Source organism: Drosophila subobscura, chromosome O (assembly GCF_008121235.1).
Source record: "Drosophila subobscura isolate 14011-0131.10 chromosome O, UCBerk_Dsub_1.0, whole genome shotgun sequence".
NCBI lineage: Eukaryota > Metazoa > Arthropoda > Insecta > Diptera > Drosophilidae > Drosophila > Drosophila subobscura.
The window spans coordinates 18909136-18933384 of NC_048533.1; the positions used below are offsets into that span (position 1 = coordinate 18909136).

Sequence of the window (24249 nt, forward strand, 5' to 3'; positions counted from 1 at the left end):
TACAAAAAGAGAAATCGGCATTGTACCTGGGGGATCTTGGGTGTGTTTGAAGTGTTCTTACCTGCGAGATGACCTTTGACTGCCGACGCACACAGTTGTTGCAGATGCGGCGCTTGGTCGGACGCTTTTTGGCCACACAATGACCCTCCTCTATGCTGTCGCCCTGCCAGGACTCGCAGCGAACGTAGCGCGTTTGATATTCTTTGGAGCAGTCCGCGGGGCAAGGCGTCCAGTTTGAGGTAATCCACTTGCAGTTGATCTTGCACGTCTTCACGGTTGTGCGGAGCGTTGGCCTCCGCACCTTTCGGCTGACACAGTACGAGTCATTGATGTACACCTTACGCTTGGGCGAGCCCGGCACTTCAGGCTTGTACACACGAGTGCAGTGCTGCAGCTTCCTCTTCTGCCCCTCTCCACATTGCACAGAGCACTACAGAGCAGGTACATGAATAGCGTTTAGTTTAGGAAAGAGTTTTATGCATTAGCGGGACTCACATCACTCCACTCGCTGGTGTATTTGATCTGGCAGCAGTTGCGAACCTCCTTGGGCTTCCTGTTTCGGTCGCACCCAATGCCGTAGGGATGCGAGCAGCGCACGGAGCGACTCTTCTTGCACCAATCATTGCAGTCTCCCCACTCTCCACTCACCCAGTTGTTCACCGAAACGGCGTTCTGCAATGGATTGGCATTAGCAGAGGCACAGCAGACAGCGGTAGTATGACTTACCGGTGATTCTGTGTAGACAGGGCAGGGCTCGACATTGCAGGACTGGAGCAGCTCATTGTACTGGTGCTTGGTTCGGGGACTGCACAGCTCATCGCTGACGTGGGCATTGTTCAGATAACATCGCACTTCCCGCTTCTGGGTGCCTGTGCCACACGCCTTGGAGCACTGTCGCCGCAAATGAGAGACAGTCAGTCAGGAAGTTCAGAGATGCCGAGTTTGAGTACTTACCGCAGTCCATTCGGAATAGTTCCAGCATCCCTCGCGGCACTCCTCATGGCGCACGACCTCAAACTTGAGCTTGCAATAAGACATATCCACGATATTCGAACGCTGAATATCCGGGAATGTCTGTATGCAGTTGAAGTTCTTCTCGCGCGTTCCCAATTCCCCGCACGCCGCCGAGCACTCTGATATGCTCGTGACATTAAGACTGCAAGTGCAAGGAAACAAATGAGATTAAATCGAGTTTATGTTTTGGTGAATTTCATTCACGTACGTTAGGCGACATTCCATGTTGCAGCTGCGATCCTCGACCTTGGGTCTGGCTGTGGCATCGCAGAACTGCGGCGCCACCTTGAGTCCCTGTGTGGTGCTAACGCAGGCTGGCTGTCGATACATTCTGCCCTGGCAGAGCGAGTCGCAGGTGCTCCATGTCTGCATTTCCCAACGATAGATCTCCACCTCGGCCGCCTCAGCAGTCATCGGCTTGTCAATGGTGTACGAGTACGAAATCAGCACTGTGTCGTGTTTTTTGGCCGGACTCAGGTCTATAGAGATGATCTGGCAACCAAAGAGGGAACGTTATTAATACGCGATGTCACTGAACGTGCTTGCTTCGTGTGTGCTTTACCTCAACTACTAGATCACGTGACAGCTTCCATGAGTAGGTCGTGTTCACACGCTCCATCGGACTGTCGGAGCCGTTGTACTCTATCGTAACACCGGCATAGACGAACTTCAGCGAATATGACTTGACCACGTCCCGGTTGAGAATGGGCGCACGCTTGTCATCGCTCAGCACAATGTAGTTCTGCTCGGGATATCCAGGCTGTGTGATGACGATATTCGAGGCACCTGCAAGTCAAATATTCAATATAGAAAAGTGTTTAAGCTTTTCGAATCGCTCGTCATTGATTGCAGCAACGCTCTGGAATTTACGAGATTGCCAGTGGCGCCAGATGCCGATAAGAACTGCGATCTCCACTGATAGGCTGGCAATTAATGAGCGATTATGAGCAGCAGCAGTCTGGCCGTTTCCCCATTTTCTCGGTAATCAGAGCGTACGTGAGGTTCTCGAGTGCATTCACCTGGCGCCGCTGCACGACCCGCAGCTCCCCATTCAGAAAGCACTATCAAGGGCCATTCGGATTGGGGGACTGGGGAGCAGCAGCGACAAGTCACGAGCAGCGGCCAATATGGCCAGCACATGTGTATGGGGGTATGCAAATGATTTGCGAATTAAGGCCAAAACACATCAACATTTACCATTAGCATTTTCGACTTATCAAATTAGCCAAAACATTAATTATAGAAATGGTACTTTGTTTTTTGTTTTTTTGGCTGCTGCTGACAATAGCGGATGCAAATGATTGCGCGGGTACACACCTTTTGGTATTGTCGTCACATAGTAGAGGGTCTTGGTGGGCTCTTTGAGTTTGAGCAGATCGGCGACGTACAGATTTCCGGTAACTTCCTCGCATGTGTCGCTCTGCCCCTCGCAAACGCCGCATTTATCTATACAGAAATACATTTAGAGACTAATGATTTATGTACATTTATAGAAGGAGTACATACCCAGTTTGGCAAGTGAGTTGAGCTCGTTGTCGCATCCCGCCGGCCGGCAGATGCCATTGACGCACTTGTCGAAACTGTCCACGGTGCAGGTGGTGCCATCCGCTACTTTGTTTTTGAGCTTGAAGTATGTAACGCTGTTGTCCACGCGGCAGAAGAGTTTGCACTGCTTGGATGGTTCCCCTGTGAGACAAGGCTGTGAGCTTAAATATTCCACATGTACCCAAAGTGCGGACTTACTCTCGTATTTGGGTATCCACTTGGAGGCTGGACTGATGCCCTGAATGTTGAAGTTTCTTCCGTTCATGTCGTAGCACTGCTGCTCGCGGGGATCCGGTGTGCCCAGGGGGCAGGGGTGCGTGTTGCAAGAGCGATACTTCTTGCGGCTGCCCACGCAGTACTTGCCGCCGTGATCGGGCACCGGATCGTTGCAGTCACGATGCGACTCCTGCACACCGCCGCCACAGGTGAGGCTGCAGGGCGTGAACACCGTCCAAGGCCCCCATCCGCCGTTCACCTTGCGCAGCAGCCCTCCCTTCCGTGGCACGCACTTGCCCTTCTGGCACCAGTTTCGGTTCTGGTTGCAGGGCGTGCCGTCTGCCCAGGGCAGGTTGCTGGAGCGGCACTGGTCGTGGGGGTTCGTGTGCGTCCGGTTGCACCACAGCCGCTGGCACTCCTCCTCCATGGAGCAGTGGGTGCTGCGGTTGCCGTAAATCAGCTCGCACTGGTTGTCCAGCGAGTAAATCTCACCGGGCAGTCTCTCCGTCTTATTGGGGATGTACGAGGAAGGTGTGTTCTCCAGACAGGATTTGTCCGTCTTTCTGCAGATCATTTGTGAAGGATATTAAAAGACTTTCCCTTGGCTTGTTCATTTGATTATTTACTTACTCTAAGAACTCGGATACAAAGTGCTGAGAGCACTTGGACCACGACCACGGATGCATGTGGATGCCCATAACGCTGGACATGATGTGCATTTCTTTGTTGCTTCCCGATTTGGTATTGTAAGGCTGGCACTGCTTGCCATCGTCGTGCGGCATATTGAGGCTGTAAAAAGAGATCCATCTTAGTTTCAGAGATCCTCTTGGGACAGGCAACTCTAGCGACTTACATGTGTCCCAGCTCGTGGGCCATGGTAAATGCAGCGGGCAGTCCAGTGTCCTGGACAATGGAGCAGGATCTGGGATTGCAAACGGTGCCCAGTTCGGCCAGACCCAGCATGTGGCAGCTCTTCCCGGGAATTCCGCCACAGATCGGCTCACTGTAATCGATTATTTGTAGGTGCTGCTCAGATGAGGTCTTCAGCTTTGGTCTTACCGCGTTATCAGCATGGCCGTGTCGTAGTGGTAGCCCTTCTGGTTGGCAAAGGTGCAAAAGTGCTTGAGCATTTCGTTGCTGGAGTTGTGTCGCTCGTTGCTGTCGGGCAACAGAATCAGGTTGACCAGAGAGATGTGAATGGAGTTGCCGATGCTGGCATCCTCGAAGATTTTCGAGACAATCGACAGCAGCATGAGAATGTAGGCGGACAGATCGTCCTTGTGGAATCTGCCCATGCTCGAGTCGACAGCCACCAGCACCTCCAGGGTGTACAGCTGATTGTCCATGTCCGTGTTGTGTCGCTTGCGGCGCGTCAGCTTGCGGGGCTGGCTGTCGCGCAGCTGTCGTGCGAGCTCCAGCGGCTCCAGTGCGTCCAGGCCCAGCTCGAGCTCGGAGACAGCGTGTCTGGCATTGCGCTGAGAGTGTCGCCAGATGCGGTGCAAGACCTCGTCGCTGCTGGTCTGGTTGACCGGCTGAATGAGCAGTGTGCCGAAACCCGTTTTGATATAACCAGTCTGGCGTGGATTGAGGGGCGGGGAACGGAGGGGGAACGGCTTATTAGTAGTCATATTCGGCGATATATTGATAAGCATAATTTTGCGAAATGTAAATGCGATGCAAATGGCTTTGCGAAGGTCATTCCGTGCCACTTGTTGGCCTTACCATGCCGCCGCAGAGTGAAACGGCCACCGCCGAGTGGACGTCGCCCTCGACGTATCCAGTGTAGTAGCAGCCCAGAGATGACTGCTGGTCCTGGTCCTGGTCCAGCTCCTCGGCGTCGTCTGCAGACCCATCAATGCGATTACTGAGTTTTCGAATCAGCGGGATCATGTCGCTCGGTATGAACGAGCTGTCCTGGTGCAGCACCAGGTGCAGCCCGCGGCCAAATGCATGCAGATTGTATTCCGGATGTGGATCCCAGATCTGGTGTGATCGTCTGCGGAAAGTGCCCGTCATGCTGAAGGCGGGCGATGAGTCTGCAAGCTGAAGGATGAGTCGGGATTCAAGTGGGGAAAGTGGAAACTCCTCTTACTTTTGAGAAAACTATTAACATCGTTGTTTCGCTTTGATTCGTAGAGCAAGTCGTCTTCGTTGAGACTGTAGTTGTAGACCTTGATGGGGACCACAAAGGCACTGAGTTCGTCCCTGCCAATATCCTCGAAGCCGTCCGCGTCGCTGTCGACCCCAAATGGACCACGATTGGGCGGATCTGTGACGGGGAACAGTATGGGTGTGACTGCGGGCGGTGACTGTGGGGGCGACTGGTTGCTCTTGGGCAGCTCCAGCCTGGCTTTATGCCCGCTCGGCAGGCCATTGTAAAAGAATATGACAAATAATAACGCCACGAAGACGAACAAGATGGTGTATAGGCAGGCGTTTTGTCGCAAGTGTGTGGACATCTTTTGGCTGCACTTGTACCGGTAGAACCACCATTCACACCTCTTCTTCAGCACGAGCTGCAATGGAGCGAACAGAACAGGGGAAAGTGTGGGTTAGTCTGCGGTCTGTGATCTCGAACCGTCTGTGGTTGTTGTGGAGCGTGGAGTGTGGTGCCGCGGCAGCATTCTCTCACACCTTCGAGGCGTATTTCGATTAATGGGTGGCTGGAAAGCTGGCCAGATAAGTGCTTGGGCACGTACCACTATCATGGCGGGGGCTGATTTGAGTGATTGACTTTTGAAAGAATTATTGATGAACTGCCGCCGGCGGGCTGCAAACTCGTACCTTGACCACCTGTGAGATACGAAGATCAGACAAATGCAGAGGCAGAGGCAAAGGTAGGGGCAGAGGCAGAGGTAGAGATAGCGGCAGCCCCCGGCGGCTGGCCTTTGGCTGCAGCCCGAGCAAAGCTGTTGAAAACACTTCCTCGCACCGCCAGCAATTTTTGCACATTTTGTTTAAAGCAAAATGCTCAAGCGCCGAGGTGTAAAGTGTGCCAGCGGCAATTTGTGTGCTTTGGACATAAAACAAATGCAAAGAAAAAATTATACAAAGAAAAGAATAAGTACCCCGCTAGCCAAGAAAAAAAAAAAAAAAAAAAAAACGAATGAAATTTTAAATGCCTCTAATTTGTAAATTTATGTGAGAGCTCTTTGTTGGCACCTCTGCGATATTGCTATAGACAATTCATGTATCAGCGCAAATAAATTAAAATTCCCCCACGAAATTAGCGAATTAATTTCGCTAAATGACGAGCTATTTTACATAATTTTATGGCAGCTCTGTGAACTCTGCGACCGCCGACGCATTTGTTATGCCCTCTAGCATACATTATCGTTGTCCCAGACGAGCCAAAAAACTCCATGGATCAAAGAACACTGATGATCTGAATGGTATACCCGCCGTGGAGCATGTGATCACATTTTCTAGACAATTTTTGCGGTTTCTAGCGTAGATTCGAATTTCGTAGACCACAAATCGGGAAACGTATGTTTCGGAATATATGGAAAAACAAGATCTCAATTACGGAATAAACCTTCAACTTGTCCTCCAAATTGTCAATAGTTATTGACCTCTCTCAGCGCCACCGAAATTCGACAAAAATTAGCTTTTATTGAAAATGGCTCAAAATGATGCGCCATAAAATTCGAATTAACTTTAATGCCTTGCGCCCTGTGCTAGAGCTGAGACCATTTTAACGACCGACAAGAAGATAATCCCCCCAGCTACAGATAGCGTCTGTTGGTGAAAGTCACGTAATTGATCAGAACTGCCGCATTTCATACGTAGTTCCAGCTACAGATAGTACGTTGTGTGTCCCCCATTATGATGTATTTATGAATGAAGGAATTATGGCCATGATATGGCTAATCTAATAGATCACAGATATCCGAGTTTCTTTCATGATTGCATACTTTTGTGGGCGGTTTTTTTCCTTTCATTCCGGGAACTCTAAGAACTGTTTGTACTGTCAAAGTAGTCAACATTTGCATTGTCACTGGGTCTCTGTTTGCATGAACCGCTTTCAGGCACACTTTTATCGGTCAAAACATGCTGTGGATAGCTCGAAGTTCGATCCCACCGGCTAAGTAGCATCCGTATCGGCTGGGTGTGAGGCTTATCATAAATTCTCTACAGTGCTTAAATGGCTGTGTACAACGATTTGCAATGCAAATCGCGCATGCCTCAGATGCCCCAAAAGATATTCACGTCTCCTCAGGCAGGCTCGGCTCTTTATGTATTTAATTAAAGCGCCGTTCTGGCGATCTTTCGGTTTTTATCTCTCATTTGTTAGTTATGCATGCGTTGGGAGAGCTGCTTATTAACTTGTTTCGGGGCAGCCTTATAAATATGCAAATGCAATGCGTATGGGTGCCTTCTGCCTTTGCTTTTGCCTTTGGTTGAGTAGCCCCTGGACGCCGTTCTTCTTTATTTTAGGGTCTGTATATTATTTTTGTATATCTTCGGATGGTTCATTTCCACTTCGCTTAATTTATTATTAAGGCGAAGTGGTTGCTTGCCTGGGCTCTGACTAATTGACCAATTCGATGGGGCGGCAGTGGCAGTGGCACTGCCAGCGGTCGAAGAAACAGCAACAGCAACACCAGCAGAGAAGCATCTCGGACAAACCTGTTTACACCTGACTGAGAATGGAAACAAACAAGCGATTTGTGTGTCAGCCGATCGCTTTATATTGCCGTATGCTATAATTTATGCCAATGGCCACAAAACCCTGCCCGACACACTGTCTGCATAGCCACGGCGTCGCTCAGTCTGTCCCCGTGAGCGTCGTGAAGGCCGACTGGGCACGCAGCAGCATCGACCAGGGGCCCGCACTCTTCACCGACGATCCGGCGATTCATGTAAACCACCTTTGGCCGTCTAATTGGCTGGTTCGACGAGGTGTTAAGTGTCTGCGTCGACGACTGGGACTGGGGACTGAGAACTGAGAGCTGGCCACTGGAAAGGCGAGTGCGTGCGGCCACAGGTCTGGTCGGAGAACGCGGCGTATGCGCAATATTCACTTAATTACACGACTAGTGGCGATGCCAGAGTGAGGTGAAGCAGCAATTGTGGCTGTAAATTTGTATTTAATGACTTAATTGCATCGCTGCTGGACAAAACAGTCGCCCTGTGTCGCATTGTTTGTGTGTCTGTGTTTTTGTGTTTCACTTTAATTTCGCATTTGCGCAAGCGCTCTTCGAACCACATATGGAAACGATTATAAAAATGGGGGAGTGCAACTACAAATTAACAAATTAGCAGCTACATATTTGGGATAAATCACTGGCGCAGAGGATTCAATAGTTTTGATTACGATTTGGTTTTGGATTTCAATTACAATTTCGAGGGCGTTGCTCGTGCTCTCTCACAGTCATTTATGCCCCGGCGCCCAATCGAACCTTATATGCAATATGCAACATGCATTTTGTTAATTTTCAGCTATCCAAAAATTGTTTCCACTTTGTAGAATTTTGGGCGCGTGTGTTTATGGCGAAGGATAAATAAACTTGTAGACTTTATGTGCGTGCCTTTTGGGGCCGTTATGCATGCGCGGTGCGTGTCTGCCGCAAACAGAATCGGAAACTCTATTGAAGGCGCGCCAATTTGGGAATTGTCTTAAATAGCAGGCAAACATTAGCAAACACTGAAATTAGTTGGAATCGCATTGGTCAGTGGCATCGAAAATATTTGTAAATATTTTCAATATGCAGCAGAGCATTTCGCTGGAAATGTTTTTCCCATTTTGCTTTTGAGCAACGATCCCGGCGGGGGCATGAACCAGAGCCCTTGGAAACTAGCAAACAGACATTGGCGAGACGAAAATAAAAACAAAAACAAAACAGCAAGAAAAAGAAAATCACCGGTAGGCAGCCAGAACAAAAACATGCTCATAAAATCTGTTTCTGTGTACTTCACTGGAAAAGCCAATGCCCACGAGCCGAATTGGGAAAAGCTCTTGTCATCCGGTGAATCCCCCACGCGTTAGCGTTAGATCAGCGACCGAATATGACCACATGCTGTCATGGATGCATCTACATGTGCACAAGTCCATATATGTATGCCTATAGTGGTTTATGGTATGGGGAGGAAAATGCATTTGCAGTGCGAATATCTAAATTGAAATCAGCATTCAAGTGAAGTGCATTTGTAACTTCAATATTCACAATTGAAAGCCATCATCGCAAATTCAATCAATTAACCTTGGCCAAAACGTACGAAATTTAATTGAAAATGGGCTAGAAAATGCATTAGACATCGCTTGTCTGGGTTGACTTATTGCCTGCTTGGCTGCGTGGCTGCCTGTGGCACTTGGACGTCTGGTGGCATGGTCGCCCGACTGGCTGGCTGGGTGGCTGGACCACGCCTTCATCTGCCATATGTTTGCGTATCAAGAGCATCAGCATCAGGCCAGGGCCTCGTATCGGGAGGTGGAGGCTCCATTTGTTTATCGGCACGGGCCTCACGCATAGCACTAGCACATGGCGGGCCGAAGACGTCTGGGTCCCCCTCGACACACAACACAATTTCGCCGAGTTAATTATTGCGTGTTTAACCTTGAAATTAACTGGTATACATGTGTGCGTATATTTGTATATTTCGATCGCTTCAAAACTATAAAATAATCAAACATTGTTTAGCTTTCGTTTAATACAATTTTTGCACAAAAAATAAAAAAAAGAACTGGGAAAAAACAAAAAAAAAACTGTTGCCAGCAAGCAAGGCACGAGCATACAGGGCATTGTATGTAGAAGACATTGAAAATTATGTTTGTAGACTGCATACGAGTATTTACATATCTATGCGTGCAATCTTGATTTGGAGCATTGGATGCACTGATGATTCATCCTGGACTCATCCAAAGAGCATCGTAAAGATTTAACGCGCCATTAAACTGCATCCCTGGCCATTAGATTGCGGTTTTGTCATTCCAAAATGTTTATTCTGGGTTAATTTAATACATGCCTTAATGGGTTCGCCTTTGATTTATTTGGCACACTTTTGTGAGTGGCAAGAAAAACATACGGCGTTTATCTATGGTCGTACATTGCGTATGCGCAATTTTGCAGCGGACTGCGAACACGAGGCAGTCGATTTCGTCTGCACCACAGCACGTACACAGCGAGTATGTTTGCTCAGTCTGATTAGTTGATTAATTAGTGAACATTGTTGATTATTCAATGTGAAATTATGGCCTGGTGACCCCAACAATTGACCGGGACTTGTGGAATGGTTTGGCCCAAAACTTGTTATGCACACACTTCCCGTCTCAAACCTTGATTTGGCGGAGCAGAGCGGAGCGTAGCGCATTCGGCGTGCCATTCAGCCTTATGCGTTGCCAACACATTCTCACGTTCGATTTATTTATTGTATGTGCAGTTTTGTTGCCCACGCCGCGGCCAGAAACATATAAATTACAAATATTTATTTGCTTTCCGACGCTTACAAAGTGTGTGCGTGTTTATTTGGACAGCCCGAGTCGATTCCAGGAGGTGTGCGAACCGGCCACGAGCCCCCCTGCGGGGCAATGTGCTCTGCACCTGGCGCACCTTCGAGTGGGTTCCAGTTCGAGTCCCAAAAGTCAATTAAGGAGGCATTTCATGTTGGAGCAACCGTTTAATATTCTTATGCCAGTGCTTTATATAACGCTGTAAATTAACGAAATTCTCTCACAACTTTGTTGTGGGGTTGCCACTTCAAAGGCAAGGCAGGCGGCTCGCTCGGCGCTTCTGCGAAACCGGTGGGTGGTGCGCTGCACAGAACAGATGGCCCATCGCAGGAAACAAGGTGTGGATGTGGATTTGGATGGGAATTTGGATATCGATATGTGTTAAGCACCACTAGCGCCTTGTCGGCCTAGCAACCCGGAGCCTTTTGCCCCATGCCCCCAGAGGAATGTCTGTGCGGAGTGCAGGGGCAGCGGAACACACGAACCATTTTTCTATTGTTGTTTATTTTTGATGTGGTTCGCTCAGGTTGCACATAAAAAGCAGCAGAGCAGCAACAACAGCTCTATTAATTTAACTAATAGCTGTTCCAAGTCTAAACAAATGTAATTGGCATTCGGAATGCGGGAAACCTATTTATGGGGAGCACACGCGGCGTATTCTTATTCCACTCTCCACGGAGCAACTGAGCGACTGGTTGAAACGATCGCCTTCAGCTGTCGGCGTCCTTGTCTTGTGTCAGTGTCAATGACACGACTGCAGCAGTCTTTGCATTTGCATTGTTGTTCGTGTCATAAATATTTCAAAATTTCAATCTTGTGGCACAATGAAAACAAATGCGCACACGGACACGTCTCTGGCATACCTGATGCACCGCTCAAACGCCTTTGTGTATGCAGCAGTTGCGTATCGGTTGGCTTGGCTGCCTTGGGAAAACAATGGGCATCATCGTCTGCTTGTCTGTTTGCCGGCCGGCTGACCATGTGCTATCCTCAGACATGGAATAAATCCTCTCAACGCAACGCCGACTCTTCGGCGAACAAACAAACAAGTGAGCAAATAAGAGTGTGAGTGCGAGTGCGGGTATATTCCGATTTGTATTTTGTGTGCTGAAAGGAAATGTGAATAAACTTGAAATGCCAACACCACGATCGAGATTCATTGACACGTTTGCTGTTTGCTTTTGTTCTCCGAATCTTATTATCATATCCTTGCAGAGGGTATTATGATTCTGTCCAGATGCTTGCAACACAGAGGCATAAATTGATCGTGTGTATTTTCAGGGTATATCTCACTTCGACTTTCCCGTTTTTGTTGCTTCTTAAATTTGTTGTGCATTGTTCTGCCTTGTACGGCATTGGGGAGTGCAGTTTTTTAATTGTCTCCGATTATGCGTTTGATTTACGAGCCGCAGCTGCCACAGTCTGACATCTCAATTGAGCTATTGCCATACCCATACTCCTAACCATCCGAACCCATCCCAACCCATCCTTGTCGTGCTTGTTGATCAGCATCGACTATCGACTATCGACGGTCATGTAAACATGTTGTTTACTCTGTCGCTACGAGCATTGTTGTGATTGGATTGAATGCTGGCGGGGTCTCTCTCCGTCTTCCCTGCCTTGACATCGACGTTGACAATGCGCTGGCAAATTACATCTGAAGGGGTTTTATTTTGAATGGCAGTCCCCGCAACGAAATTGACTGTCAAGTTAATCAGAAATTTCCAATTGAATGCCAACGAGCAGTTTGATGAATTGCATTTCTACCAAAAGAATTGGAAAAAACGTCAGCCAAATGGGGGTCTAGTATAGAGGCCATGGGCCTCGTACATTAACTGCAGTCCCCAAACGATGCACGTGACGTGCCTCCGAATTTGCAACGTGCACGTCAATTAATAGGCCCACGTCTTTTCGCACCTCTAGTAATATCCCGTCTCCGACTTGAGTCATTAAGCAGGGCTATTTTCATCCATAAATCCCAATACATCCAAGTCTAAATATGAACACACGCACACGTTTATGATGAGTGAAATATTCGAGGTAATTAAATAAAAATAGTCAGACATTTATATTATTTTTCCTGTGCCACACACAGACTGAAATTCCCTATGCTACTCACAGGTAAATGGCCAATGCCTGACTCACTACGGACCAGGCATACATGGCTCTTTGAATATATGTATGTAGAACCTCGAAACCAATGGGGAAATTATGAGTTAAAAAACCAAACACACTTTGGCCAATTAAGACTTTCTGCGGGATAAAGAAAATATACCCACAGGTGAAAGCCATTTATTTTATATGCTCAACGAAGACGAGAATTATGGTAGCATTGCGGGGAGGCGTTCAAAGTACAATGAAGATCTAAGCAGAACTATATGGAATGCCCATTACCCATTGCCAGTCTGCCTTATGAGTGGATCGCTTATGCTGCTGGGGAATTTCCAATCATTTTATGCGAATTTTATGGAGTGCCTGGTTTATTTCATCTTCTCAGCATACCGAAAGCACTGAGAGCGTGCCAAGGATCTGTTCAGAATGTTGACTTGTCTGTCTGTCAAATGTTCTACGGAACGAGAACCAAGGTGGGGGCGGCGCCGGCCCTCGTCATTGTCAGTGTCACTGTCACCCTGACTTGGAATCAACGGAATAAAAAGAGGAACAGAGTCCCCACAACTGCATTTCATTGGCGCGGAATGGCGCCACATCAATCATCGCATTAAGGAAACATTACGAATTAAGAATTAAAAGTATCAATCTTCGGCTTATTCTGAGGAAGATTCCCCGTCGGCCCCATGAGCTGTATCGATTACGTCGATGGTCAATTGGCTACGCTAAGGGCCGTCTCCTGAGCATTCTCATTCCTCCTGAGTAAGCATATGTGTGGGAATTTCGCCAGATAGCAGTTCAGTGCAAGAATGCTCTTCCATGGAAAAGACCATCATCAGTTCGACGTTGTATTATATTCTGTTCCGGCGAAGCCCAACACGCTCAATGGGAGATCTTTCGGATCCCAGGGAGCCAGTGTGTGTAATGTAATCCGAAGAACATGTGCCGGTCTGCTCCACTTGCATTCCTCGTGCTGACACAGAAGGCTGGGGAACTATGCGGAAAAGCTTTTGAGAAACCTTCGGACGGTTTCATTTATTCTAATTATTGTCATTTTTGTGTTTTATTTTATGTGCAACGTTCATTTCAGAGCACTGTCTGAGTCTGGTGCTGGGGCTGGGGCTGGTGCTGGGCGAGTTTGTCTGGCCGTCTGTCAATTAACCTCAACGCTTTGCGTTGATACTGTAAGTTATGGCTTTTTAATCGCTGAAAATTTGCATCAACATATGCTGGCCTGGCCTGGCCTGGGCCGGCTTTGTGCTGCTCTGCTCTGCTCGTATTTCAGTCTGCCAGTCGCCATAGCTTCATTAGCAGGCCCTCTCCTCCTCCATCAGCCAGGTCCATGAAGTGCATGCTAAAAAGGCTGAAGTTGAGCTCAAGACGATGTCTTTCCCGATTCATTCAGATTTCGGAGAGAGACGGATGAAACACTGCCTGCGTCTGCATTTTATAAATTATTCATTACATCGCAGACAGCGTCCCATCCGTGGCGAATACATTTTGTATCTGTCGGATACGTCGGTCCTCGTTGACGGTTGATGGTTGACGCACGTCACTGACCCTCTGCCTCTGACTCTGTCTCTGCCATTCACCCAACTGCATTTGAGAATTTGATTTTTGTCTCGATTCCCGTTTCACTTATTCCCCGAAACAATGCCAACGGGACATATGAATCAGACCCACCGATTTATGTACATATGTATGTATGTACATATGTATGTATGAATTACCCGCATAAGCATTTCTTTATGCCATAGTATATGTACATACATGTCGGGGCATATCAAAATTATTTGGAAGAGGTCAGTGCACTCTTCGCAACGCGACAAGTATTTATTGTTTTGAATTAAGATTGGGCCATTAGGGACTGGGAAATACTCCTGGAGCATACTGCTCGTGCACATATAAATATGTACATATGTGTGTGTGGATGTTTGTATCAGGCTCCTAATTAAACGAGCAATTAATACGCGCTTTAATCGCATTTGCCACGGCTTGTGGCGATACACTCAAGTTCGAGTTCGCACTCGGTTCGAGTTCAGCAAAGTGCGGTATTTGCATAGCCAGTGATCACGATGGGTCTATTGTTATACCCATTACTCGAAGAGCACAAGGGTATATGGAATGGTTGAAGTGCGAGCTCTCAGGAAAGGTACAAGGAAGCGTGTTGATATTTTATACATTTGATTAGCATCACTGATTGAGCAACATAATTAGTAATTTCTGTGATTCCCCCACAGAGACATTTAATTGCCAGCGGTTTCCACAATTATAGAGATTTAATGCACCTCATTTGGCTATCGTTATTATCATTCATTATGGATTGTCTCAATAATATTTGATATGTTCGTATACGATTTATATTATTCTGGTCATTACCGGGTAAGTTTAAGTCGCAACAGCGACTAAATCATTCTTTCGTTTTACTTGTGTGTGGCCATCGCCGTTGCCACCCAACTTGACCGACATCATTAATCTTAATGATACGAAAGCTGCGACTGATTAATTTGTTCGATAATTAAAATTGATTGGTCTGCCCTGCAAGGGGGAGGAGGATCGCTCCTATCTCGCAGTCTCTCTCGCATAACAAATGATCTTTACAGTAAACGGAAGCAACAATGGCCCGCAAAGGAAGCGCAATCGCAACGCGTGCGGTGCCCCCCAACAACACTGAGGCCGGACAAAAGAAAGAGCGAGAAACAAAGGCAAAATAAAAGTATAAACAACACAAAAATAAGACTAACACGAGCAGGTCAAGTAAAGCAAGTAATCATACAAATGTTATATAAACGTTAAACGAGAGTTATGAGAATTTCAGCGTGTTTTGCTGTCGTGCAACTTCCGACACGTTTCTTTCTTCGGGTTTGCGTTTTGCATATGCGTAGTCGACAGTCACCGCATCGTGTGTAGTCTGCCAACGGAGACAGCGAAAACATCAGCTTAGAGATATACATATCTATTAGCGGCTTCCATAATGACTGGCCAAGCAGTGCAGCCATCGGAAGACTATCGTGATAGTCGCGCGGTGACCCCTTCAGTCGCTGCTTCCTACTCGCCCACTAATGCATTATGCTAATGCAAACCAAAAACCATTTTAACATTTTAACACCCCCCACTTAGCTATAAACACATTTTCTGCTATTTATTTATGGTTCAGCGATATTTAGTAAAAAAATTAACGCCATAATTTCGGTTTGTTTTATTTTTTCTCTATCCAATACATTTATTCAGTGGTCGCCGGCTGTTCTCCAAATTCCAAAGCTCAAAATAATGTCACAAGCGCCTTAGAAATAGATTGATATACGAGTACACATGTATCTGTATCTGAATGTGTAATTCATAGCGAGGATGTCTAGTCGCGGCTAATAAATCCACCCAGAAAAAATTCACCAGACAGACAGAGGCACGGCACTCAGCTCTATACCCCCACATGTGCCACAGTTATTATTTTAGTGTTTCGTCTGTATGTATTTATTTGTATTTTATTTTACATATTAAATATCATGTTTTGTTTCTGCTGCTTTTTGTTTCTTGTGCTTTATTTATTGTCAAATTGCTGGTATATATATTTATAATTTTTTTGTTTATGCCTTGCATATATCACAATTTTTATTGCAATTTTTTCTTTATTTTTTGTTATAATGAAACTTTTTGGCTTTCGGTGCTTTCGCTTGGTTTCTTTTGCTTTTTTGGTAAATTAATTAAACAGTTTTATTGTTTCCTCGTTGCTGCTACTCTGAATATATTATATCATAGTTTTTATGGCCTTTCCTGGGCCGACAATCGTTCGACTCGATGCACACACGAGTTCATCTCAAACAAATACTCGTATATCAAAATTCTGACACGCTTCTGTCCGTTAGCAAAAAGTAAAAAACCCAATGGCAAGTACACAAAAAGGAAGGTGAAATAAATATAAAAAAACGACCAGGGTAAAAAAAGATTTGTGCTATTTTCGTACCCGGCACCGGCATCAGCATCCTCGATTGCTCTAATTTCCATTCCCGTGCAATACCCTTTATAAGGCTACTATAGTTTAGCCATCTTTCTGAGGACTTTCTAGCAATGTAACTCCAACAACGATACATACATACATATATCCATAAAAAGTCCATAAATTTCTTATTTAAAATTAATATATTGTTAATTAATTCAGCTGTAAAGACTAGCCGTTTCATTTTATAGTTCGATCTGCAAGGGTATGTGTTGCTTCGGCCTTTCACACTTAGAATTTCTTTCTTCTTTTCCTTTTCTTTTTGGCGCGTTGTTGCTATTGGAAATTTTATTTTCCCATAAATCTAACCTCAAAGCTTCTCTCACTCATCATTTGTCTAAACTTTTTTTTTACCCCAATTTCTGTTTTTTTTTTGTTTATTTTCTCAACATTTTCTGCACGCACATTTCTCTCGTGTTTTGTTTGGTTACGCGGACGCTTCTACAGAGCTTGCAAAAATATTAACTAATTATTTTCATCTCCTTTCTCGCTTTCCTACGCCCAGAATATTGCCGGGTATCTGGACTATTTTTAGTAAAGGGCATGTTTACTTAATGTTCGAATTTTATAGTATTTCGATTTTGGTTCTCTGTTCAGAGCGGCGCTGAAATGTGTGAAAGTTTTGCATAAACATTTCAGTTTCAATTTCAATTTCGGTTCGATTTGTTTCAATCGTGTAAAATATCCATTAAAAATAGATTTCCCATCCTACTCATACATAGTAGGCAAACTCGAAAATAATGCCCAAATATTTTACCCTCAGGAATTTCACAAATTAAAATTAGCAGCCACTGTGTGTAAGCAATTGCCTTAAGTAGTTTTTCTTTAGAGCATAGGCAGACGATCAATAATAAATGGTATTCTATAATGGAAGTATTTCTTTGGCCCAAAATATGATAGATCTATGTATGCTTATATTTTCTATCGTTTAATTCATCACAAAATTAGTGTCTTGATTTATACGAAAAGAATATATTTTTAATTGTTATTTGTGAATTTTGATCATTGACTGTTGTGGTAGGTCCTTTGTGATATTATATATCTATATTTTAGAGTTTGGAAATATTTACCTCTAAGTTAATAGCTCGTAAATGACAACTGTGATCACTTTTATCTGCACAAACTATTCCCAATTTTCTCAGTTTAAATGAAGAAAATTCAAAATTCACCGGACGCCTATGAGTAATATGTACATATATGACATTTATCGCATCAAAACGAACTTATGCAATTTTATTCGAACTTATTTGTACACTATTTTTGCATTTCCGCTGCACTTTGTAGACTTTTTTCTTTTTATTCCTAACAATTTTTGATATTTATAATTTTTGCTCAGTACTCGACATTTAAAAATCCCGCGAACTCGTTCGGTTTCGGTTTTTGTGCAGATCTTGTGCGAAATTCGAAAGCAGACTGAAGGAGCAGTCTCGACCAGCATACAATTTTCACACCATTTTCCTGCTCTGAGTAAGTTTTCAGTTTTCTCTGAAGCGCTCGCGCGGCATATGTAAACAATCTAGCGGTAAACCTGTGCGTACGTGAAAGTGTGTGCAGGTGATAGAATCGGATTTGTTGAATTCCCAAATCCACTCAATCTCCCAAGCCACGGTGTATCGAGTGTGCTATAACATGAAAAAAAGAGCTTTCTGACCATGTTTCTCTATCAGTCTCTCTCGGAATTAATGCTGTTCTCACGCTGCCACCTCTAGCCAAAAGTTGATCTCTTGGAAATAATTTTAGAACTTTTTTTTCATATATTCGCCTGCGTTCTCTTGCTTTTGCTATATGCTCTCTAATATGCTTTCTATTTTCTAGTCGCTAGTCGCTATTTGCATTTGTTTTATTTTCTACGAGTGCGAGTATTGAAATGTTCTGTGTGCCAAGAACTAATAATATCGCTCTTCTCAATTGCAACCATCTGCAACGATTGTGACAGTCTGATAAATGCGGTGAAAATACTTGCAAAAATATCTCTGAAGAAGAAGAATGCCAGCAATTCTGGCGCCCTGTGGGTTTCGCACTTGACTCTAGCGCCACCGGAAAAGATTTCTTGCTTGTGCTTTTGCTCCCAACGGGTCTGTCTCTGAATGCATATTTTCAAGTGGCCAGAATGGTGCCGTGACAAAATCCAAGCTCAGTTCTGAAAGGAGTGCCTGCCACAACCGTCCTCGATGGGTGTTTTTGGTTCATTAGGTCGGTGCTGTGCACCAACGCTCTGCCATGCCCTGCCCTGCCCTATTCGCACGAATTTATGACCAAATAAAAACGGAACGCCTCAGCTTCAGTCTGTATTTTGGGGACTTTTCTGAAAATTGCCGTCGTCTATCTTCTGTTCGTGGTCGTTTCGTTGCTTTTTTGTTTTTTGGCTCTAATTGCCAAAAGTCTATGACATACTCTCGTGCCTCGCCCGCGCTCTGTGACATAAGGCAATAATTCTGAAATCCGTTCGTTCGCCATGTGGGAGCGTTGATCTTTGGCGGGTACGTACGGGTGGGTATTTTTGGACCACTGACTTTGTCTTTGGCTTCCAGGAAGTATGCAATTTATTATGCAAACGGCCACTCTGGCTCTTTTCAGTCTCTCGGCTATTTGCACTTTAATTAACTCTAATTTATGATATTGTCCCTGAATCAGTGACATTAATGCGACAAATAAATGTTGGTGTATATGTATACATATATCCACTGTTTATTGAGCGATTAAACTTGCTCAACCGGCAATTCGATTTTCTATGTATATTTCGGCAGAAACTCAAAAGTAAGATGAGATGATGGTTCGCTTCTATCGATGATCTGTGAGCCACTGGCAGATCCCATCGCACGACCCAATAAAAGAACTCTTAAACGTTCGCTTGTTTGCTTTGATTTCCCAATTAGTGGCATATAAAATCATAATTGGGTCGTAATAATGCTTTTATGATTGCAACTACTTACAGTATGCGAAAACAAGGCAATAACTCTATGATACGCACTTTGAGAGCATATACTTTATAATCACATTAATAGCTCTTTGTTTATGGCACAACAACTGAGGTCGAACCAATCCAAGAGTGACAGAGTGAGACTGAGCGAATATATGGCAAATTTTAGCACTGCTGCAGGTGGATATGCAATTATATTGGATAAGAGAATACCTTTATGACCTGCAGGATAGCCATGGGCGCACCGGGCTTCACCTTCTCCCTGTCCAGAAGCAAATCGCCTGGAGATGTCGACATCTTTCGGTTTATTTTGCTTGATAAATTGCGCTTTTTTTTGCTGTTTGTTTTCGATGAGTTTTATTGAATTTTCACTGCACTTTAGGCCCATGAACAGCCACTGAGCCGTCGCGCAGACGCCCCGCCAACATGCAATTTCCGCTTGGCTGCAAATGCAAACCGAACAGGCCACAGGCCGTAGCCAATATCTGTGCAGAGGCGGATACTCGTGCAAGGGAGCGACAACTGCCACATAAATGTGGCAAGATCACACTAAGGTCTGCACTCCAGCGACACCAGACTCCTCCTCACGCGACGAAGGCCCAAAAAGGAGCGCAGGCCCGTGCATCGAACCGCGAACCCGGGTTCACTAAACTGTTGTGGGGCTGCGCCTGCGCGATTTGTAATGCGTTTAAGCGGGCCAAGCCTCGGCGTAAATTGGGCACAGCCATACACATGCAGAAGATTGGATCCAGCGGAATCCTTTGGCTTTTGTTTTGCATACGGAGCGTTGCGTTCCGTGTGTCCGCGTTGGAGGAGCAGGCAAATATGATCAGCTCTGCGTCACGCGAGCGACTGAAAGATCACTTGACGCTGGTGTTGGTGGGATGCTGATGGCACTAAATCTGCTGCTGCTGCTGCTGCTGGTGCTGGCTTCGGCAACAGCTGCGCCCAAGAGAACAGCAACAGTAACAGCAACAGCAACAAAAGAGCAATGGCAAAAGCTACAGCAACATTGCCACATATACGGCCAGACAGACAAGGAAGGAAGGGCGCTGTCGCTGTCAAATGTTGTGCCTCTTATTACTTTGCAGCAGCAGCAGCAGCTTGGGGCCCCATCTGCACCAGCAGGCGGAGGCGATTTTTTGGATGGTGTGTATAATACCCTAATGAATTATGATTACAATTTAATGAAAAATGGGCTGACAAAATTGCTCTGTCCATGATGTTCATGTGTCTCGGGGTCTGATTGGAGAACTTTCCGCCAGAGAACAACAGCATTTGCTGCTCTTAATTACAACAACTGTACAAACACTAATGAGAACATTCAATGGATTTAACAATTCCCAGCAAAAGGCAAAGGCCCAGCATGCCATAGTATTTACATACCCCACATACACACACACGCACATGGATGTATGTATGTATGCGATGTACCACATGAGACGCCGGGCCCTTCCATCAAGAAAAGTATCTTATGAATATGCGAAAAAAGAACAAAAAGTAATCTCTTTGAAATGAATTAAGTGGGGCCCTGGAGAGTTAACAGCATACATGACATTCTTGCCTTTGTCGATACATATCAGAATATGCCAAAGGGGTATTTAAGAACCCTTTTCTCTTTGGCTTGAAGGCCCTGTGTGGGTACTTATTAACGCTTCATTAAATTTCCGTTTGCGCCCACAAAGTCAATTCAAGCCGACAGCAGCCAAGAGCAGCCGAAGACGAGTACGAAGCAAAAGCTGAGACTACTTGTATGTAAAACTGGTTTTCCCGAAGCCAGCGATAAGACGGGTTCCCCTGAGACTGAGACTGAGACTGAGCGAGCACGCTGGCGGCCCACAAGATAAGATCTAAGTTAATTGAGCCGGGCAAGTGCCCTACACGAAAAGTCGAGCCAAAAACTTTGAACCGGAACTGTCGGGCAGCGACAGAACGAGCCAACTGCTAGTGTCCACAAATTGTTTCGCGCCTAGGGAAAGGATCAGATAAGTCCCACTTGACTGATTGCGAAATCATTTAGATCCCTGTGAATGCAAATACACCACCAACGCCGCCAATCTGTGGCTCATCTGGCCGATCCAACTGAGCCAAAATGAAGCCGGCTTTATCGGGAATGAACCCGAAAAAGATCTCAGCCGGTAGGGTATGCTCTGGTTCGGTACAACAGCGTGGCAGTGTGTCCGTTCACATATACTTAATGTACTTATCTCGTTCGCTTGAGCATCTGTGAAAAGCCGTTTGTCGCTGAAACATTTCTCATACGCAGCCCAAAAGAAATCAACAAAATATAAACCATAAAAATTAATAAATTTTTCGGTATTATTTTATTACGCACCAGAGACAACAACAACAACAACAAAGACACACCATAAAGACAATGAATTGAACCGAAAAACAAAACTCAGTAGAGTTCATGGCGATGGCAGTTGTCAGTGGTGGTCCATTCAAAGCTGGGCTCGGATCGGGATAGGGGCTTTGCTTTGGTTTCTTGGACTGGTGACTGGTGGCTGGAGTGCGTTGGGTCGGTTTGGGTTGCTTTGGGTTGGGTTGAATCGCTGCTGCTGTTCAATCCATCAAAAGAGATTATTTTCATTAACTAGGCAAGCGAATGGCAACAAGACTGGGACGCCTGGGACGACTGAACGACTTGCCGGACTGTCGATGGCGTTGATGTTGATGATGCTGATGATGGCCACTGTACTGCTGGAATTTCTTAATTTTTTTGACAGTTCTCATCAAAATGTGTTGAAATTGCTATTATTATCTGTATCTGTATTGTGTATTGGGAATTTTACAAGAATCATCTAACAGCTTGACGCGGGCATGACAAGACACAATTCGCAGTATTTTATACGAAAGATCTGTGGACTCCATTAAAATGCCGTTTTTATTTCTGACAATTAGACGCCATCAAAATTTAATGTCTGCCCTCTGTAATTCGCTCGGAATCTGCCAGGCATCTGTTCGAAAGTCATCGCCTAGCAGCGCCTATCACACTTGACATTCAAAATATGAAAGTCTTAGGAAGAATACTCGTACAAGCGTGTTAACCTTGTAGTGGACCAGACTACTCGCATGTAAAACCAAATTGGTGGCATCCACCATCCACCATCCTCTATCCTATATAGATATTGAATACAGATTCTCGCAGCTGTCGGATATGCCGGGGCAATTAGTTTATTTTCGCTTTGACATGTTTACAAGAGCCAACAAACAATTGGCCCAGTCTCCTCGCCGAGTCCAATAATTACGGCTCTTTGGGCCACGAGGCGGGCGCACAGCTGGTTTCTCTCTGCTAGGGACCCAAATGCGTAAAAAACAATCTTCATCCTCAGCCATAAGCGATTTGTAAATACAATGGATAGGGCAAAGTTCTTTACAGTTTCCGGGAGACAAGAGGGCTTTTGAAGATGCCCTCCCACTGATTGTATATCCACCACGTCTTTGTACCTACCACAAAGGAGGAAATGTATACGAATAATGTTTTATTAATAGGAGACACAAACTCAAATTTGATTGCTTCGTGACAATCACGACAATGTCGGTGGAATTTTTTGCCTTGATTTTAATTGTACGGCGTTTAGCACAAAAAAGGAGCGAACGGCACGGCATGGCAGACTCTTCATGCAAATTTGGCGCATCGCTTTGGATTAATGGAGGAACCACTTCAGCTCTATTTTATATATCTGTCGATTCGTCTCGGCCATCCAATTTGGTAGCTGGTGGGCTCCGCAAGTGGGCTAACCAGTGCAGCCGAAGGCTTTCGATTTATTATGGCAGCTTGTAGAGGGCAGCAAATAAGGCGATTTATACGCATAAATTAATATTTATGATTTGAATTACTCAGCTTTGCACGCTGCCCAAGTGTATTCTATTTGGTTGGCCTAACGAGATCCACTCGAGGTTGATGTACTTGAAAAGCAGCGAGTGTACACACATTTGAACCCATACTCTTGGTGGGTAAGCAGACCCACATAGCCATAGACAATGTTTTCTTAGTGGGTTGAGCCCGTCGTAGTCTCAGCAAAGTAACTAAACAGTTGGCTCTGCTCCTCGGTCTGGGGCAGTCCTAATCAAAAGGTGTGCCGCACACTGTATGTGCATTGCTCTTGTCAACGCACATCTGCTTAGAGCTAGAGCCAAAGCCAAGCTTCCCCCCAAGCGATGGTCGATGGTCGATCGTTAAATCGTCAGATCGATACACACCAGGGGCCATAAGTTGCGAAATCAATGGCTTGTATTATCCATACAAATGTACTATACCGGGTATTGCCCGACAATTGTTTATCGATTTGCATTGTCCCCCCTTATTTTACGGCGTTCATTAACCGCGCGTATGTATGACCCCCAATCGGAGCCACCACACGTTCTTATTCTAATTTGCTAGAGGTCTGCCATCAATCTAGTGGCTTAGCAGGGACAGATCGATTGCCGATTCAATTGTCACGCTCGAGCATGACAAATTGAACAAGAGTTCATTTGTGGAGGGACACGGACACACACAAAAGGCATCTACTACGAGTACCAGTGTGTGCATGTATGCGCCAAAATGTCTTTTCACTTGTGGTCCAAACAAGTTTCTTTTGGATAACTTTAATTCTGGCGCCCAGAGCATACAGTTTGACCCAATTTCCTTGACACATGCCTGGCAGGTTTACAAACAAAAACTGTTACGGTTAACAATAATTAATTCTGTTTCTTGGCGGTTCGGCGGGGCGTTGGCAGTTCTCATTATTTGCCAGCCGACTGTCTCTTTCCTCCCAATTGCCGATTTCATTAGGCCATAATTGAGTTTGGTTGTCAGTTTGTCAGTGAGCCCATAAACACGAACCAGGCGCCCTGGGGCCAAAACCTGGACAAACCCGACCAGACCCACAGTTCTTTGACGTGAAAGAGCAACGCCAGCTTGCGGCCACATTCATTGAGAATTGCGGATGGCGAATGGTGAACTGGAAGTGGGATCTGAAGCCACACCAGAGACTGAGAACCCAAGCGACAAAG

General features: G+C 45.5%; 1 protein-coding gene across 3 annotated transcripts in view; it reads right to left on the reverse strand.

Annotated features, from left to right (window-relative positions):
• LOC117898428 (A disintegrin and metalloproteinase with thrombospondin motifs 9) overlaps window positions 1-24249 on the reverse strand; it is a 34215-nt gene that overhangs the window by 1595 nt on the left and 8371 nt on the right. Inside the window, exons 1-15 of one of the 3 annotated variants that reach the window (XM_034807817.1) lie at window positions 19462-19560; window positions 4868-5291; window positions 4498-4811; window positions 3835-4349; window positions 3629-3778; window positions 3406-3564; window positions 2758-3338; window positions 2521-2700; window positions 2332-2460; window positions 1577-1800; window positions 1223-1506; window positions 955-1156; window positions 727-891; window positions 496-672; window positions 62-430 (exon numbers count right to left, since the gene is read on the reverse strand). In XM_034807817.1, coding sequence (XP_034663708.1) covers window positions 62-430; window positions 496-672; window positions 727-891; window positions 955-1156; window positions 1223-1506; window positions 1577-1800; window positions 2332-2460; window positions 2521-2700; window positions 2758-3338; window positions 3406-3564; window positions 3629-3778; window positions 3835-4349; window positions 4498-4811; window positions 4868-5291; window positions 19462-19545 — 3957 coding nt within the window. In that variant the 5' untranslated portion in view covers window positions 19546-19560. Of the gene's footprint in view, window positions 1-61; window positions 431-495; window positions 673-726; window positions 892-954; window positions 1157-1222; window positions 1507-1576; window positions 1801-2331; window positions 2461-2520; window positions 2701-2757; window positions 3339-3405; window positions 3565-3628; window positions 3779-3834; window positions 4350-4497; window positions 4812-4867; window positions 5292-17398; window positions 17628-19461; window positions 19561-24249 lie in introns of those variants that run through there. The other 2 variants (XM_034807819.1, XM_034807816.1) reach the window with 2 other exon arrangements.